This window comes from Chaetomium strumarium (genome assembly GCF_033439665.1).
Source record: "Chaetomium strumarium strain CBS 333.67 chromosome Unknown B0T15scaffold_1, whole genome shotgun sequence".
Lineage (NCBI taxonomy): Eukaryota > Fungi > Ascomycota > Sordariomycetes > Sordariales > Chaetomiaceae > Chaetomium > Chaetomium strumarium.
In genome coordinates this window covers 1,564,947-1,580,996 of record NW_026944429.1, presented here as the reverse complement: position 1 = coordinate 1,580,996, position 16,050 = coordinate 1,564,947, and the positions used below count along the sequence as shown (strand labels likewise).

General features: G+C 57.2%; 5 protein-coding genes across 5 annotated transcripts; 1 reads left to right on the top strand and 4 right to left on the bottom strand.

Moving 5' to 3' along the window:
* Positions 1–12: 12 nt before the first annotated feature.
* On the bottom strand, positions 13–745 carry B0T15DRAFT_387944 (uncharacterized protein; the record flags this gene model as incomplete). The annotated part of the gene is made up of 2 exons (XM_062864414.1): positions 13–431; positions 508–745. 2 exons carry the CDS (start codon positions 743–745, stop codon positions 13–15), a joined length of 657 nt encoding a protein of 218 aa, XP_062725581.1.
* A 1,847-nt stretch (positions 746–2,592) lies between these two features.
* Positions 2,593–5,876, bottom strand: B0T15DRAFT_481348 (uncharacterized protein; the record flags this gene model as incomplete). Its single annotated transcript, XM_062866021.1, has 4 exons — positions 2,593–4,107; positions 4,162–4,743; positions 4,825–5,397; positions 5,454–5,876. 4 exons carry the CDS (start codon positions 5,874–5,876, stop codon positions 2,593–2,595), a joined length of 3,093 nt encoding a protein of 1,030 aa, XP_062725580.1.
* Positions 5,877–6,157: 281 nt separating this feature from the next.
* B0T15DRAFT_516544 (uncharacterized protein) lies at positions 6,158–7,833 on the bottom strand. Its single transcript, XM_062868261.1, has 2 exons — positions 7,592–7,833; positions 6,158–7,537 (listed from the first exon to the last, which is right to left on the bottom strand). Exon 2 carries the CDS (start codon positions 7,462–7,464, stop codon positions 6,418–6,420), a length of 1,047 nt encoding a protein of 348 aa, XP_062725579.1. The 5' UTR covers positions 7,465–7,537; positions 7,592–7,833; the 3' UTR covers positions 6,158–6,417.
* Positions 7,834–7,991: 158 nt separating this feature from the next.
* On the bottom strand, positions 7,992–9,513 carry B0T15DRAFT_516541 (glycoside hydrolase family 11 protein). Its single transcript, XM_062868260.1, has 2 exons — positions 8,940–9,513; positions 7,992–8,881 (listed from the first exon to the last, which is right to left on the bottom strand). The coding sequence occupies exons 1-2, from the start codon at positions 9,221–9,223 to the stop codon at positions 8,287–8,289; spliced, it is 879 nt and encodes a 292-aa protein (XP_062725578.1). The 5' UTR covers positions 9,224–9,513; the 3' UTR covers positions 7,992–8,286.
* A 1,643-nt stretch (positions 9,514–11,156) lies between these two features.
* B0T15DRAFT_387641 (muts domain V-domain-containing protein) lies at positions 11,157–16,050 on the top strand (the record flags this gene model as incomplete). The annotated part of the gene is made up of 9 exons (XM_062864398.1): positions 11,157–11,348; positions 11,508–12,956; positions 13,010–13,378; positions 13,435–13,779; positions 13,839–13,938; positions 13,989–14,697; positions 14,759–14,907; positions 14,969–15,160; positions 15,272–16,050. The coding sequence occupies 9 exons, from the start codon at positions 11,157–11,159 to the stop codon at positions 16,048–16,050; spliced, it is 4,284 nt and encodes a 1,427-aa protein (XP_062725577.1).

Below are 16,050 nucleotides of genomic sequence, written 5' to 3'. Positions count from 1 at the left end.
CGCCATAGACGGCTATCGGTGCAAGCTTCTGCCGCGGATATGCCTTTTCTCATAGTAGTAGTCGCTGCTGTCGCTGCTACTATCGGAGCTGTCATATCGCCTCGCGGGTCGACCCCTCGGCTCCTGACGCACCGATGTGCTCCGACTTCTGGCTCGGGACGAGGCGTCCGATGAGGAACCCCGGCTGTAAGTGGCCTGTCGCTCAAGGCGAACAAATTGCTCGGGCCGCGCACCAACATGCGCATGCCGGTCTGGGCGGTACTCGAGGCTGGGCCTGCTTGGTTGGTAGTCAACGTACGTAGGGTTGGAAGCGAAGGAAACCGAGTGTCGCCGCCTGCCTCCTTCGATCCGCTTCGAGCGTTGGCCGTCTGCCACCGGTGCACCATTTTCCAGGATTCGTAGGTGTGCTCGAATCCTCCGCATAGCCGACACTGCCGGGGACCCCGTCAGACTCGTTCCGCTTGCAACGAACAGCATGCTTTTGCTCCGAATATCAAGAGAACTCACAGTCCTTCTCGACCTTGGCCACCAAGAACTTCTCGTACCACTGCTCATATTCAATGACAGACATGAGGCCGTCGTGGTAGGCTCTCCGCAGCCTGCGGAAAACGTAAGGTGCCTCCTCGTCGCATTCCTTGGCCTCCTGCTTCCGCTTGACCATGCGACGGAGCTCCCAGCTCGACTTGATCGACGTCACGATGCTACCGCAGGCAGCCATCGTTGCCAAGACAACGGGAACACCCATCGTAGGGTCGTTATCGCCACCTGGGCCAGGGAAGGGGTTTTGTCGTGTAGTGATATTCGGCGATATGTGTCCTCGACAACCAACAGAGCGGGCGATGATCCGGGAAAGCTGACCCGAAAAAGGAAAAGCAAGACTACAAGTACTTAGCACCCGTGATGAGAAGTAGGCACAGCGTTAGGAGCTACGAGCAACAATATACCAATGCATAGCGGCCTCAACAGAACCCCATAATTCCAAGGCGACTGAGTTCCGACGAGGTCTACTGGCTCCGACCGCGACGGCCCAGACCATCCCCATAGCTGCTATTTTCGTTTCGAAACACGGCGCCGACCCGGCCCCGCCTCGAGTCCTTTCGGGGCCCACCAGACCGGCTTGGCGTCCCGATGGCCGCCGATCCCTCGGGATTAACCCGTGACGACAGCAAGCATTGGTGAAGAAAAGCAAGCATAGTCCAGACCACAATGATTGACACTGTGGCCCGACCGAGTAGAGGATAGTGGGACGTTCTAGTATCGGTCGAGCGAAAGACTGTCTTCAGCCAGTTGCTTGACAGGGCTCTGTCGCTGAGCCATGGACGGAATAAAGCATCCCATACACTCCACTCCGCATCGCGACTGGCTACCGCAACGCATGCTCCAAGTTCCACGACATTATATGTCAGAGTGCTCATGTCCCCAAAGCCGTCGAACATGCATGCAATTGGCACTGATTCCCACTGCTTACACAAGCTGACATGCAGCTGGGCGGCTTTTCCTCTTCTGGCGGCTGTGCCGCCCTCGCCGCAAACGCCCAGATCTGAGTGCAAAAAGGCGGCGTGAAACAAGGCTGGCTCTTTCGACCCCGCTCAAAACCGGATTAAAACGAAACGATATATAATTCAAGGCCAGCCCTCGTCTTCCACTCCAGGGCCGGAACCTGCCCCCCGGGCCCTCCACCTGTTTCGCCAGGTGAGACCTGCCGATCCGCCATACCGCCCGCAAAGCGTCACCTGTTCGGGCGCATCGCACTCAAGCTGTCCTGCAGGTTGCGGTCGACTTCCAGTTCCTGTCCCATTGTCCCGACCAGCCCCGGCCCCAGGACCCCTCCAATCTCTTTCGATCGATCGAGTCACGTCATAGCATACTCTCTCAAAGGAGCGCATTTGCTAAGGTGAGAGTGTGGTGGCTCGTATTTTGGGAGGGATAGACAGAGATCAGAGGCACAATGAGTTATTACTACGAGCCCGAGCCGCCACCGCAATATTAGTATGTCGCATTTCAAGCAGAAACCGAGCAAGGTCCCTCTACTCCTTTCCCATCCCGTATCCCAACCGCGGTCCATAACCCCCCCCACCCCCCCCCACCTCTAAGACCGACAGACGGTCATCGTGATGCACCATTCCCGCTAACTAGGACCGGAATCCCAGCGCTCCGCCACCTCCCAGAGCCCACCATGCCCCGACAAGGGGTCGGGGCGTCATAATCGAGGTCGAAGGGCCGCGACCCGCCTCACCTTCTCCCACGCGCATCATTGTCGTGGAGAAGCGGAGGCGGGAAGAACCCCCCAGCTTCTGGCCCTGGTTTTGCAGCGCCTTTTGCTGCTGCTGGGTTTGCTGTGACTGTGTTGATGGCTGTTGGGGCTGCTGTCCGGCACGGGATTATGATTCCGACTGAGCTAGTGAGAATGGGGAGGAGTGACGACGGGATGCTGGGTGTTGGGAGGGGGGAGACCCGTTATTAAAAAACTTGATGACTGTGATGACTGACGATAGGATGATACCCGGTTAGATAAGAGCACGTTGTCAGTTTCTGGGAATTTACGGCGGGTCGTCTCCGTCCTCTTAATGATGAGATTCTGTAGTCCGCCCGTTATGCCGATGCTCCGTCGAACTCATCGATGACGCTCACCGGCTTGACGAACCTGCCCAGTGGCTGGTAGTTTAGGTGCTCGAACCCAAACGCCTTCGGACCCCCGAGCTCTATGCCCCTTAGTGTACTGGTCCACTTCTCTGACGCCGCAATGCCCAAGACAATGACCAGCAGACCGTACCGATACTCGGGCGTGCCGACAGCCTCCCCGCTCTGCGCGTCTATGACGCAGATCAGGTCCGGCACGATGGCCAGCACGTCCTCTTGTCTCTCCAGCTCCCCGTCTCTAGCATCGTCGGGCACCCGGACGGCGGCGATGTTCTCGTTCTTGAAGGGGATCTTGATGCGCCCCCTGAACTGTCCGGCAGTACTAGTAGGTCCTTCACTACGACCACCACCCGGGCTGCTCGCATCGGGATCACCCACCTCACCCCCTTCAATGATGCACTCTCCATAGACATACCCCTGCCTCAGCGACCGCTCAACACCAACAATCTTGCCCTTGAACAACACCCTCGCAGCGCCTGGCCCCCCACACTCGTGCACAATCGTCTCGGCCACACCATCCAGACGATTTTCCCCCTTCGCCCTCGCAACCGCCCTCCCAATCCGCCAGGCCTGCGACACCGTATTCTCCACGACCCAGCGCTTCATCTCCCGGCCCGTCACCGGCGGATCGGCCGCGGCGACCTGCGAGCCCATCTCGGCCAGGGCGGCGCGCAGGACGCGCTCGACTTGGGCGTCGGACGACGCGCGCGGCATGACCACCACGTTGCCGCTGCCGTCGGCGATGCACGAGGGCGCCCAGATGATGCGCCGTTGTTCCTCACGGGAGAACACCACGGGCGTGGTCTGCCACTTGGTCGGATAGGCGCGCCCCATCCAGTCGCCGTCGACGCAGGGCAGGTCCATGTTGGCGCTCGCGCCGAGCGTGAGCCCCTGCAGGCCGTTGGCGCCGCCGATCTCGAGCGCGATCATGTGCGTGGGTCTGTTCTTCTTGTCGGAGGGGGGTCGTCCGGGTAAGAGCTTGTAGAGCTCGGTCTGGGCTTCCATCATCTCGTCGCCCTGCAGCTTCTCGATGGCCACGGTCGGGCTGCCCGCGCCGCACCCGCAGCCTACGGCGCCGTCGTCGGGCACGTCGACCGGGCTGACTACGCGCACCACGGCGCCGGCGCGGAGGAGTTGCCGGAGCAGGATCATGCTGGGGTAAGGGGAGCCGCCGCCGCCGGTGCCGAGGATGTAACAGCCCGTGGAGATCCAGGAGAGGTCGGTTTCGTTGATGTACCACACCCGGTTGCGGACGATTGGGCGATAGGTGGGGATGTCCACTGCCGGCGGTTCTTGGGAGGGGACTAGTACTGGTATCTGGGCTTCTGGTCTAGGCGAAGATCCTGTTTCGTCGGTTTCGAGGTCTGGTTGAAGCGAGGTTGTAGTGGTGCCATCGTTGCGGTCGGTTCTGGAGAAATCAAAGTCCCCGACCGCGCGGACGATGAAGCGGGTTTTATTTGCGATGTACTATTCTTCGAGTCAGTCTGGGAGTTCGCAACTCGAGAGAGCAGGAGCACTTACTTGTAGCGGCATGGCCTCTTGCTCGACAATCTCGACAGACTCTCTCGTTGCCCCCGCAGCAAAGGCCTTGTCGAGGGCTTCCTCACAAAGCTCAGCAAGCAACTGCTGCGTTGTGCACCTCTCTGTAGACCTGATGGTATCGACAACAGCACTCACGCGGGCGATGGCTGCGCCGATGGCGTTGGCGACCTGTGACCACTGCGGCTTGAGCACCTTGCTTGCGCCCTTCAGCTGAGCTGGGGCAATGATTGCACCGCCTCCCACAAGGACCACCGGAAGATCTGCTGGCGATGTTTTCATGGTATCAACGATCCGCTCGAGCTTAGATCGGACGACGGCTTTGAACTCGGCGAGCTCATGTTCCGTCAGCAAACCCTTGACCAGCTCCGGGTTGCCGATGTTCAGACTTGGGTCTGCACAAACGGCGCAGTCGGTGGCCGTGAGAGTCTTCCCCCCGAAAACAACTGATTCCTTGGTTAACTTGTACCCGACACTGTCAGGGCCAACAGTCATGGGCGGTCCTTTCCTCACGATAGACCCGCCACCAAGGCCGATGCTCTTGATATCCGGACAGGAGAAGTTCTAGTCCAGGTCCGGGTTCAAGATTAGCGAGGCAGCGAAATACTAGTAAGTTAGGAGTTGTCGCGTTGACAGGTGACCTACCATCCTCACCCCAGCTAGCTCGCTGTACGCCGCCTGCTGTCTTGGGAACCCACTCGGGAGCAGCAGTCCAACATCTGTCGTTGTCCCGCCAATGTCCACGACCATCATGGCCTCTCCTTCGGATCCCTCCCCACCCTCTTGACCCTGACCCTGAATCAGAAACGCCGCTCCCCTCATACTGTTCGTAGGTCCGCTCGAGAATGTCCGGATGGGCAGCCGCGCCGCCATGTCTGCCGATAAGATGGTCCCGTCATTCTGCGTAACAAACACCGGACACGTCATGCCCAACTCCCTCACAGCCCTCTGAAACGACCCGACCGTCCTCCTCGCATACCTCAAGATGGCCGCGTTCAGGATCGCAGCATTCTCCCTCTCCAAAAACCCCAGATTCGCCACCTCCTTGGTACAAACCACCTCGCACCCAGGCACCTCCCTCCGTACCACCGCCGCCGCCCTCTCCTCCTGCCTCGCGACCGCATCAATCGGACTAAACACGCCATTGACCACCACAGCCCTGATGCCCCGGGCCCTAATCTCCTTACAAAAACCCCGCACAATCTCCCCCTCGGGCCCCTCATCAATGTCGACGCCCCCAATCAGACCGCCATCCACCTCCAAACCCCCCTCACCAGCGCGTAATACCCCAACACAATCCGCCTCAGATCCGCCGGCCAGTCCACACAGGGCGGGACATGCTTGCTGAACGGCCCGCACAGCCGGAGGACGGCGACCTTGTCCAGCCGCGCGGCGTCCCGCTCGACCACGGCGTTGACGAAGGCTGTGGTGCCGATTGTCACAGACGCCACCACCACTGGCACTGCGGAGGAATCATTATTATTATTATTATGATGATGATGATGATGATGATGATGATCAAGCAGATGGCGAATGGTGCGCGCGATGCCCTCGCTCGGGTCGGGCGCCGTGGTGGGGGATTTGTGCCATGCTAGGATCTGATTCTGCGCCGTGGATGGGTCCAGCAGCACGCCGTCTGTGTTGGTCCCGCCTACGTCGACGCCGATGCGGAGGGTGCGGGGTTTTGTTGGCGCCATTTTTGGGGGGCTTTGTTTTATTTTGTTTGTTTTATTTTGTTTGTTTCGCGTTTTTTTACCGTCTTTTTCTTTTGGAGAGGTTAGAAGAGCAATGGATTCTATAAGGGTACCTGACTTAGGCAGGGGAGTTTGGAGAGTGGGGGGATACCGTACAGACTCTCGTGCTGCCGAGGAGCCGTTGTCGGAGAGCGACGGAGCTCCGCCATAGGGACCCACACATCCCGGACATCCGGGCACTTTGCGGGCCGCAGCCGGATTGGGCAAATGGACACTTATACAGGTTCGAGATAGATTCCGTACCTACCTAGGTAAGGCGCCTTACTTGCCTACTACTTAGGTACATGCTCGTATTCATCTGTAGATGCTCAACGGACGCTGTCAACGAAAGATTCGCAAGCTAGTCTCATTTTCTTCCGGCTCCCGATGTTAGATTCGGACCATCTGGTATGAATCCTCCTGATTCAGGAGCTAAGATCTTGGGATCTAAAGCAAACATACAAGCAAAATCAGCGCAGAGTCGCAGACGCCCCTAGCACCAAGCCTAATTCTGTCCAGCTTGGGCGCTGTCGTTCTCGGCGTCGGCAATGTCGTTGTCGTTGTCGTTGGCGAACCACGGGATCAGTCGGTCATGCTCGAATCCACCCATCAACTTCCAGCGCTCGGCCTCCACCTCCGACACGTCCAACATGGTGACGACATGCACCAAAAACAGCCGGATCCACCACTGGTAGCCCTTCAGGTTCAAGTGCACATGGTCGTCCAGGTGCTCATCCGGCTTGAGCTGGTCGCGGGGTTCATACCGCTCGACCCTCTCCTCCCCCCATCGAATCTTCATCTTGACCTCCAGGGCCTCAATCATCGTATTCGCCTTGAGCCGCAGCCGCAGGGGCACCTCCCTCCGGAGGAGAATCCCCGTCAACAGCACCTTGCCATGCACGCCTTTGGTAGCCGGGAGACGGAGCAACGTGTCGATCAGCACTTCCAGGGCCTCGATGTCCGCCCCGCTCAGCCCGCGCTTCGGCGACAGGTGGTTCGTGCCAATGTGGAGCACCCACAGCCTGACGGTGCCGCACCGCGCCAGCATGGGCAGCAGGCCCGGCAGACCGCGGTACGGGTCGCCGACCAGCCGGTAGGCGAGGTTCTGGATCTTGTCGCCGCCCACGCCGGCGTTGAAGACGCGGTCGACGCGACGGATGAGGTCGCGCGCGGGACGGCGCGCTTTCTTGGCGATGTCCAACACCTCCTCCTCGCGAGTCGCCCTCAGGGCTTCGAGATCCCCGTCCGGGAGCATCGCGGGCGAGGGCCAGGGCGCAGTGAAGTTGGGCGACTGGCCCGTGGTGGTCATGCGCTCGAGCATCGAGTCGCCCAGCAGCACGACGGTCGGGCCCTGGTCGGGCGCGTCCTTGGTAGCCGCCTCCAGCAGCGGGATGTGCACCGTCTTCGACGTCGTGAAGGAGCGCTCTTTGTATTTGGCGAAGGCCCGCAGCGGGGCCATCCGGCTCTCCAAATAGTTGGCGACCTCGGGCGCGCTCCAGGTAGACTTGATGCGCGGGGTTGCAATTGACGATGAGTTGGCGTTGTCGGCCATGGTGAGGGTTTTGCTTTGGATAGCAGGGAAGACAATGGAGAGGGGGGTGGTGTGTGACTGGTTTCTACCACCGCTGAATTCAGAGTTAGGAAGACAAGAGAAACTTTTAGATTGGAAGAAAGCTGACCTCAAGTTGCTTTTCCGGAATATTTGAGATCACAAAAAGAGGTGAATGCGGTTGAATTTGTGATGGTTGCATTGGTTGTTAGAGACTTAGAGTGAACTCAGTTCAGTTCCTGAGCCCGCTCGGTACCTCGCAAGTTTGCCTTAAATGCCTGCGTTCCAAGCATCTTCCTTCAGAATGATTGTAAGATGAAGTCCATCAAGTCGGCGAGCGCAACGAGGGTTAACATACCGGTTCTCGCCCTCTGGCGTTGCTTCCTGAAGATGTTGGTTCCTGAATCCGGAAGTGTTAGCTCCCGGGGCCGGGTCTGAGTCAGCCGGTCGGAACCTGCATGAAAAGGCACACCGAAGGAAGCCTGGATGGAGGCTCGTACAACAGATTGAATTTTTGAAAGCCCATTGCTGGCTTCATTGACCATAATGCTTCAAGCAATTGAAGAAATGAAGCTAATCACCGGGTAGGCGGCTATGACCTTCGATTGGTACCGACAATGCTACATCTATCCATAGTCAATGCTTCAAAGCTCTAAACAGCAGACTTCTGCAAGTCAAAGCAGCAGCAGCCAAGATCGTACTCTTTTGGAACCCTTTAGGACAATTCCGGGCCATGCATACAGCCGTACGTATGTACAAACTCTCAAGTTTAAATGCCAGTTTGAATAACCCCCAGTTCCCACTTCCCAGGTCGTGAGTCGTGACTTATGGCAGACACTGAGAATACCACTGGTTCGAGGCCTTGCAAGTCCCCGACGCACAGCAGGCCGGACCCGTCCACGACTGGCCACCGCACTGGCCCCAGAGAGCAGCGCAAGAGCCGCCGCTGCCCCCGCCACCACTGCCGCCGCCGCCGCCGCCGGAGTTCGGGGGCGTCGTAGAGCCCGAACCACCGTCGTTTGATACCGTCTGCGAAGCCGAGCCGCTGCCGCTCCAGCTCTCGACCGCCACGACCTGTATGTGCATGGTGCCGAGGGTCATGCCGAGCTTGGCCCAGGCGTCGAAGTGGTTCTTGACCGTGACGGTGCCGCTCGTGCGCGGCGAGTTGCGGATCGAGATGTACTGCCAGAAGGTGTACAGGCCCGAGCCGGCGATGGCCGGCTGGTTGACCTGCTGGTGCTTCCAGATGGTGTAGGTGCCGCCGTCGCTCTCGACCGTGCCCATCTGCGTACCGCCGACCGTGATGCCGTCGTTCACCTCCATGATGTAGTACTCCACCAGCGGGTCGGTGCTCCATCCGTACACGCTGAGACTGCCGAGGCCGCTGTTGACGGAGAAGGTGCCCGTGTGTGTAATGGGCCCGTGTGACGGTCAGCTGGGCATTCATCAAAAAATAATAGGTAACAGTGCTGTCTTACTGGGTTGTGCCGGGGTTCCAGCCGACTCCGACGACAAAGTCCTGCTGAACGTTGTAGTTCAGCGTGAAGCCAGTACCCGTGGGAGAGAAGTTGACAGTGCCTCCGGTCTTGTAGTTCTGCGTGTAGGTCGGGTTGGAGCGCGCCGTGATGTTGCCGACTCGGCGGGCAAGCGGATGGTCGGGATGGAGAACGAAGTTGGCAGGGCCTCGCTGCTCGAGAGTGGGCGCTGCCAGGGTTGCCGCAATGGCCGAAAGGCCCAGAGCGACGTGGGAGATGCCAACCATAGCGAATGCCGGCTACTCTACTATTCCGGAGGTTTCTGGACGTGAGATGAGAGCTGGCGTTGTTGAGCTGGGACCTGGAGGTTAGAGCTCTGTGACCATGGTGAAGACCTCCCCTTTTATACGTTATGGTCCGGGTCGTCCACCTCCGCCCAGTGACCGACGACCCTTGTCCGGAAGACAAGCTTTGCGGCGCCGCAGGAAGGTAACCTTCTCCATGTTCTTGGTTGCCCGGTCCAACACGCATGGGAGTCCCCGCCAACGGTGCCAAGCTATCCTCGATTAAGTTTGCGGAACCTAGATCGCCAAGTTCTTGCCAAGTTCGGCCCGTTCCTGGGGTGCATCGCGGAGTACGGAGCACGCATGGGCGGATCGTATTTAGCCTGATATCATGCGGCTGCCAGCGTGCCTTCTGGAATATTTGCTAAATTCCTCGCTGGAAACGTAGGATCCGTACTACTTCCCGGGAACCAGGTTTCCAGGCGCCATTCAGCCGGGTCATACTCGACGCGGCGTGTCCCAACGCGAGATGACGATACCTCACAAATGGAAGCATACCGCGTGGACATCGGCCAGTCACGCTAATCCTTCCTCGGCAGTATCCCGTCCGTGACTGTCATCGGCTTGTGGCTTCGAACAAAATGTGACCAGGGGCTCGAAGCCTCGAAGGTGCCGCCAACTCCGCGAACCGAATTGCCTTTTGGAGTCGAATGGGCTTTGATACGACTCCCGCCATCCCGAGCCTTGCCGGAATACCTGACCACAGCAGGGAGAGGCAAAAGTATTGCTGGCCCCTGGTCCATGCCCGCGAGCTGCACGTACCCTGTCAGCGCAAGTACACCTTCTCGGACCTTTGCCTTGTTGCAGAATGATGAAAATAGACACCCTAAGCGGCCCAATCACGCCACACACCCGATCATCGGTCTGTGCTCTGTGGTCGTGAGATAGGACTACTAGCTACCGAAACTGAAAGATCGAACTGTAGAAAGCACAGGTTATTTCTTTACCCGGGTCCGACTTACCCCTCCGTTGCCCCGAGTCGGTCCGGGGAACCATGGGAAACTGGGCGGCCTCACGGGCCTCAGCGCCGTAGTCGCTGCAGGAATCAAAGGCAGCACTAGCCCTCGTCCAGCAAGCTCGGTACCGTAGCTGTGGTTGTCGTTGACCTAGAGGCATTCTGCTATAGGGTTTGGCGGCTGGCATCGAGCTTGTTGCTAAACCACCGCATAGGATGACGCTGGCTGTGACGTCCCTTTAGTCCCCGTCAACGCTGAGTGCTAGCAGTCGAAGGTGAGGAACAACAACTAGATCTGCGGAAAAGCTCCTTCAGGCTGGGAGAAAGTGTTAAGGGACGTGGATACCATCCTAATCCGTAATGCGAGTGGAGGCTTGTCATACGTCTATTCCACATGCGAGTGTTAAGTATTGGGTAAATGGGATATGGACAAAGCCCTGTGCACCTGCCTTTCAGTTTTCGTTGTCTGTCCCGGCTAAGAAGCCAAACGTGCGAGAGAGACACCTCAGTTTGAAGATCGTTTGCGAGAGTGGAAAGGGAACCACATTACCTTACCTTACGCAGGAGTCTACGCGGTATCCATGAGACACGTTTTCAAGCTTCAATTTGCTATGCTATGGTCCGCTAGTTCTAGTAACCTGAGTTATAAATAGTCGAGGGTTGTCGGGCTGTCAGCCTGTTGCCGCAGTGGTTAGCTAACGTTAGTAATCGCGGAAAGAGCAACCCAGATACTTCTCAGCTTAGGTCGCTCTCAGTGCGTCAGGCATCCACCATTCCCCTAGGCTACCTACTTCCCTTTGAAACTTCCCATGAGATGCAAGCTGCCGCTGTCTTGCTTTGTGAAATTGGTTGATCATCTTCCTTCGGTGGGACGCTAAGGAAACGAGATGATGTAGCCGTCAGAAAGCTGCCCTAGCCAGAATGGACGACTATCTCGATCGTCGAGCCCCACGAGGCAGCAGCAGCGGCGCCGAAACCCCTAGGTTTGGTTGCAATGATTCGGATTGGCTAAGGAAAAGCGCTATCACCAGGGCTATGGTGAATGCAATGACCGAGCCCACCTCCGAAGGCCGGTCCGCTCAATCACCTCGTCATCACACCGCCAAAGCTTCTGTGCTAAGCGGCGATGGCAGCATGGACCCAAAAGGAGTGCTTTCACAGGACCCGAGTGGCCCACCCGACGAACACGATGATCTGTGGGCCGACAATGTCGATAGGGACGATGGCCACAGTGCAATGGAAGCCAACTATGCCCATGGCCCCCCGGTGCAGCCAGACCACTCCGCTAACGACTTCTCTGGTTCATCTATTGGAGATCCCAACAGCTGGCTGCTTCCACACCCATTCAGACAACGGGACGAGTTACCCCTTTTTGAGCAGACTCCAAATGAAGAGAGCGAGGAAGTTGACGACAATTGGCATCCACATTCTGCTTACCGAACTCAGAATCTGTCCAACACAGGAACTCCAGTTCCCAGGGAAGCCGGAAGAACGAGAAATTCAACAAAGCAGTCACCTTACTTCCTGAGGGCCAAAGACTTTCGTACTCTCGATCCAATCGAGGAGGATGTTGCCAGCAGCCTACACGGCACAGACCTGTACAGTCGTCCAGCGCAGTCACGGCTTCAAGAAAATGCTGGTAACTTCGCAACTCATTCGTCCGATCGTCCTACCTACCCTGAGACAGACATGATCTCACCTCGACACTCGAACATGCCGCAGCACCAGCATCATCGTCACACCCAGCATGCGCTGAACACGCAGTACGATGTTGTTCCCAGTACACTGGGCTCTGAAACAGTATTCTACACTCCGTCTAGTACTCGCCGCGGCCAGCTAGTCTCCCCCGACCTTTCTCAGTCTCCTGGCAGCGAATTTGAGGGTGCTGTTACTCCGTCGGTTATCAGCAGAGCAGTGACCCACACCCTTACCCCAACCACGTCTCCGTATAGACGAGATATAAGGCCAGGTCGTACGCATGATCGCTCTGAAGCGGCGAACGAGGTTCCTGGACGTGGGACTGTCCTGAGAACTTTCGCGGATCCCCGCCATGATACACGTCAGGACTCCTCGATTCTCAGCCCTTTGGCGCGGCCGACTGATTTCCAATATTTGCCTCGGAGCGGGGGATCCTCCGGTGGACCCCTCCATAACGCGCATCTAAACCGAGAGGAAGACGAACTGATGAGTATTATTCTTAGCTTGGACTTGAGTTCCGACTCCGAGTCGGATGATGACGACATGCTCGATTCTCGTCCCGCAGTCCGTCGGGTTCCAGATACACCTGATAACAGAGGGCTGAGAGGAGACTCATCGGAGCTCGGCGAGGAACAAGACAGCGTTGTTTGTGCCATTTCAGAGAGCCGCTCATCGGATATCATCGGTGTGGCTGTCATCAACGCAACTGTCGGACAAGTCGACCTCTTCAGAGTCGTGAACGATGACAAGTACTGGCGGCTGGTCGAGACTCTCGGGGGAATGGAAACCCGTCCACAGACCTTCCTTGTGCTGAAGAGCGTGATTGATGGGCCTAACAAGTCTTCTCTTGTGCGATGCCTCATGCAGGAGTTCCCTGACGTAGATGTGGTGCCTCTGGGGAGAGACCACTGGAACGAGTCCGAGGGCCTGCGAATGATTGACCGCTTTGCTTGGCGGAAAGATGTCAAGGCCCTCCGTAAGGAGCTTGAGCACAACTTCTATGTCTCATGTGCTTTCTCTGCGGTATGTTGCCATTTGTATCAGCAAGACCCGAGGTCTTGACTAATAACGGCTAGGTGATGGCCTACGTCGAGGAGGACACGGATGTGATCTTCAGGGAGAACTCATTGCGCATCAAGTACAGACAGCCTGCCGATACCATGGGGCTTGACAGGGCTACCATTTCCTCCTTGGAGCTGTTTCAGAATACCCGCAATGCAAAGGGCGTGTCCTCGACGCTGTTCGGACTGCTAAACAATTCACTCACGCCCCAAGGTCGGCGAATGATACGGTCAGCAGTTTTACAGCCGAGCACGAACAGAGACGAGATTGTGGCGCGTCATGAAGCCGTCGAGGAGCTATCAAGCAACGAAGACCTGTTCACGGAGGTGCGTGCCAGTCTCAAGCAACTCGTCCACATAGATGTCGAACGATCCATTCCATGGGTAAGTTCAGATCCCAGTTAGAGCCACTGAAACCTCATATTTAACACTGGGACAAGGTCGCTGCGAAGAGCGAAGAAGCGCGCCTCCCGTTGGAAGACGGTGTAGCCCTGTTCGAGGGTCATCATCAGATCGTCATGTCCAGCCACGAGGACCTCCAAAGGGCAGAGAAGGATTTGAACCACGTTCTCATGATCAAAGCATATCTTGGAGGTGTCAATGCAATCCGACAAACCCTGGAGGCATCGAACTGCACGAGCGATTTGTGTAAATGGGTCCTGGAGAAGTGTGCACCTGAAAACACATCGGCTATCAATGAGCTTATTGAGAGTGCCGTGGAAGAGGGCGCCACCTACAGCAAGGCACCGATAGATGTCAGGAACAACAGATTGTGGGCATTAAAGGTCGGTGTTGGCCAGACTTTGTCGTATCTCACTGCTTGCTGATAGACATTTGCTCGTAGGCCGAGCCCAATGGGGTTCTGGAACGAGCTCGCCAGCTATACCGAGACTACACGAATGAACTGCACCAGTATGTAGAAGAACTCAACAAGACGTTTCAAGGTCAGTAGCTCGCCTCCGTCCACTTCTGCCTTCCGCTGACCTGCCGGCAGAACAGCTGGGCACCACACCAGACCTTCGACTCGGAAATGACAACCACTATTACTTCCGGTTTCAGTGGTCCGATGTCGGACGAGAGGTCGCTAGGCACCAAACAAGACTTCAACGCCGCCTCGGCGGCGTGGAAACTATTAACGGCATTCGGCGCAAGCAATACTACGATTGCCAGACCATCCACCTCATCCAGAAAAGTAGTCGGATTCAGCGGCAGGCCGACATCGTAACAGCGCAAAACGACAGATTCGTGCTCGATCTGAAAAACTCCCTGCTAGAGCATGCGGAAACCCTGCTATCTGTCAACGAAGCCACTGCTGTCCTGGACATGCTGTGCTCCTTCGCCCACCTAGCCACGACTCGGAACTACGTCAGGCCCATCATATCCGATAATTTGGTCCTTAAGGACGCAAGGCACCCAGTGCTGGAGGTCAGGAAGCAGAACATCGTGCCAAACGACGTCTACTCGGGAGACCAAGCGGCCCGCTTCCAAGTCGTCACCGGCGGAAACATGAGCGGCAAGAGCACCTTCATCAGGACAATTGCGCTGATCCAGATATTGGCGCAGATTGGGAGTTTTGTTCCGGCGAGGTATGCTGCGGTTCCCATCTGTGATCGCCTATTCACCCGCTTGTCGACCGAAGATAAACCAGAGAGCAACCTAGGCACGTTTGCCGTAGAGATGACGGAGATGAACGTGATACTAAGGTACATACCTCGTCCCATGCCTTCCGCTGTTCTTCAGATCCTAATGATTAATCCGACCCAGGCAAGCTACCAAGGACAGTCTAATCATCATCGACGAACTCGGCCGCGGGACATCGCCCAAAGAAGGATTGGCCATCGCTCTCGCTATGTCAGAGAAGCTTATCAAGACCGGATCTCGGGTATTCTTTGCAACACATTTCACTGAGCTCGGTAAGAGCAAAGAGGGCTTCTCCCACACATAGGCAGTGTCAGGCTAATTTGAGTCCAACAGCGCGCGTCCTGAACGCTACAAAACGCAACAATGTCTTGACAGTGCACATCTCGAGCGAGAGCACCAAGCACGGCGAGACTTCACAGATCCATCTACCGCATACTGTCGCCCCCGGTCCGGTCAAAAACGAAGACTATGGCTTGGATCTAGCCCGCCTTGTCCTGCCCGACCGCGTCATCAAGAACGCCGAACGTATATGCCAGTTCCTGCGAGACAAGAATGCAAGCAGGGATACGGGGCCTGCAACCCGGGCAGTGAAACAGAACAGGCTGATCCTCGCCCTGCCCGATCTGCTCACCCAAGCCCTGAAGTCCACCATGGACGACTCCGCGCTTGCCTCCTACCTGATGAAGCTGCAGACGGAGTTTACCATCAGAATGGACATGGCTGCCGATGACAAGCCAACAGAAGAAGACCACCGGAATGCGAATAAGACCAGCCAGGGCGCCGCCGAGAGACCCGTCCTCGAGAAGCCAAGCGAAGAAGAAGTGGAGGAATGGAGGAAGAAGTGTGACGCGGCAGAGAGGAGGGTCATGCATGCCAACATGGCTGCCTCGCGAGAGCGGAAGCGCCGAGTCACAGGAGAGGGGCGCAGCGAGTACTACTACGAGCCAAAGCGCATGAAGACGGACGACGATGAGTCGAAAAGCGTAGTATCCCGATTCACGCCCATCAACCGACGATCTATGATCGACGAGTTCCGCGAAGGCACCCGCGCCTCTACCACCACTGGAGCGGACACGCCGAGTAGCTTTATCATGGACATATCCGATTTGGACGACGAGGAATCGCTCGCGGCGGAGGTGAAACGCATAGCCCCCGTGGACGCGTCGTCCACGGTAGCGATCGACTCTGGTAGCCGTTCTAGGGCTGTGTCCATTTCTTCTGACAGTTCAGTGGATGATGGCATTCAAAACACCGTGGAAGACCAGGCAGCCGAGGGGCCAAGCGGCACGCCCTCTCCGGAACCACCTCAGCCTCAGCCTCTTGAAGCCTTCCAGCCACTCAAGGCCTGGTATACTAGTCGGGGGATCGTATATGACGGGGGACGCCCGGGGCCCGTCGAGACCGAGTCGATTTGA

What these genes read in the sequence shown, in the direction of transcription:
- B0T15DRAFT_516544 (XM_062868261.1), bottom strand. Translation starts at nt 7,464, where the DNA reads ATGGCCGACAACGCCAACTCATCGTCAATTGCAACCCCGCGCATCAAG.
- B0T15DRAFT_516541 (XM_062868260.1), bottom strand. Translation starts at nt 9,223, where the DNA reads ATGGTTGGCATCTCCCACGTCGCTCTGGGCCTTTCGGCCATTGCGGCA. An exon ending in TGGAACCCCGGCACAACCCA is followed by an intron (nt 8,882 to 8,939) that starts GTAAGACAGCAC and finishes ACCGTCACACGG; the next exon opens with GCCCATTACACACACGGGCA.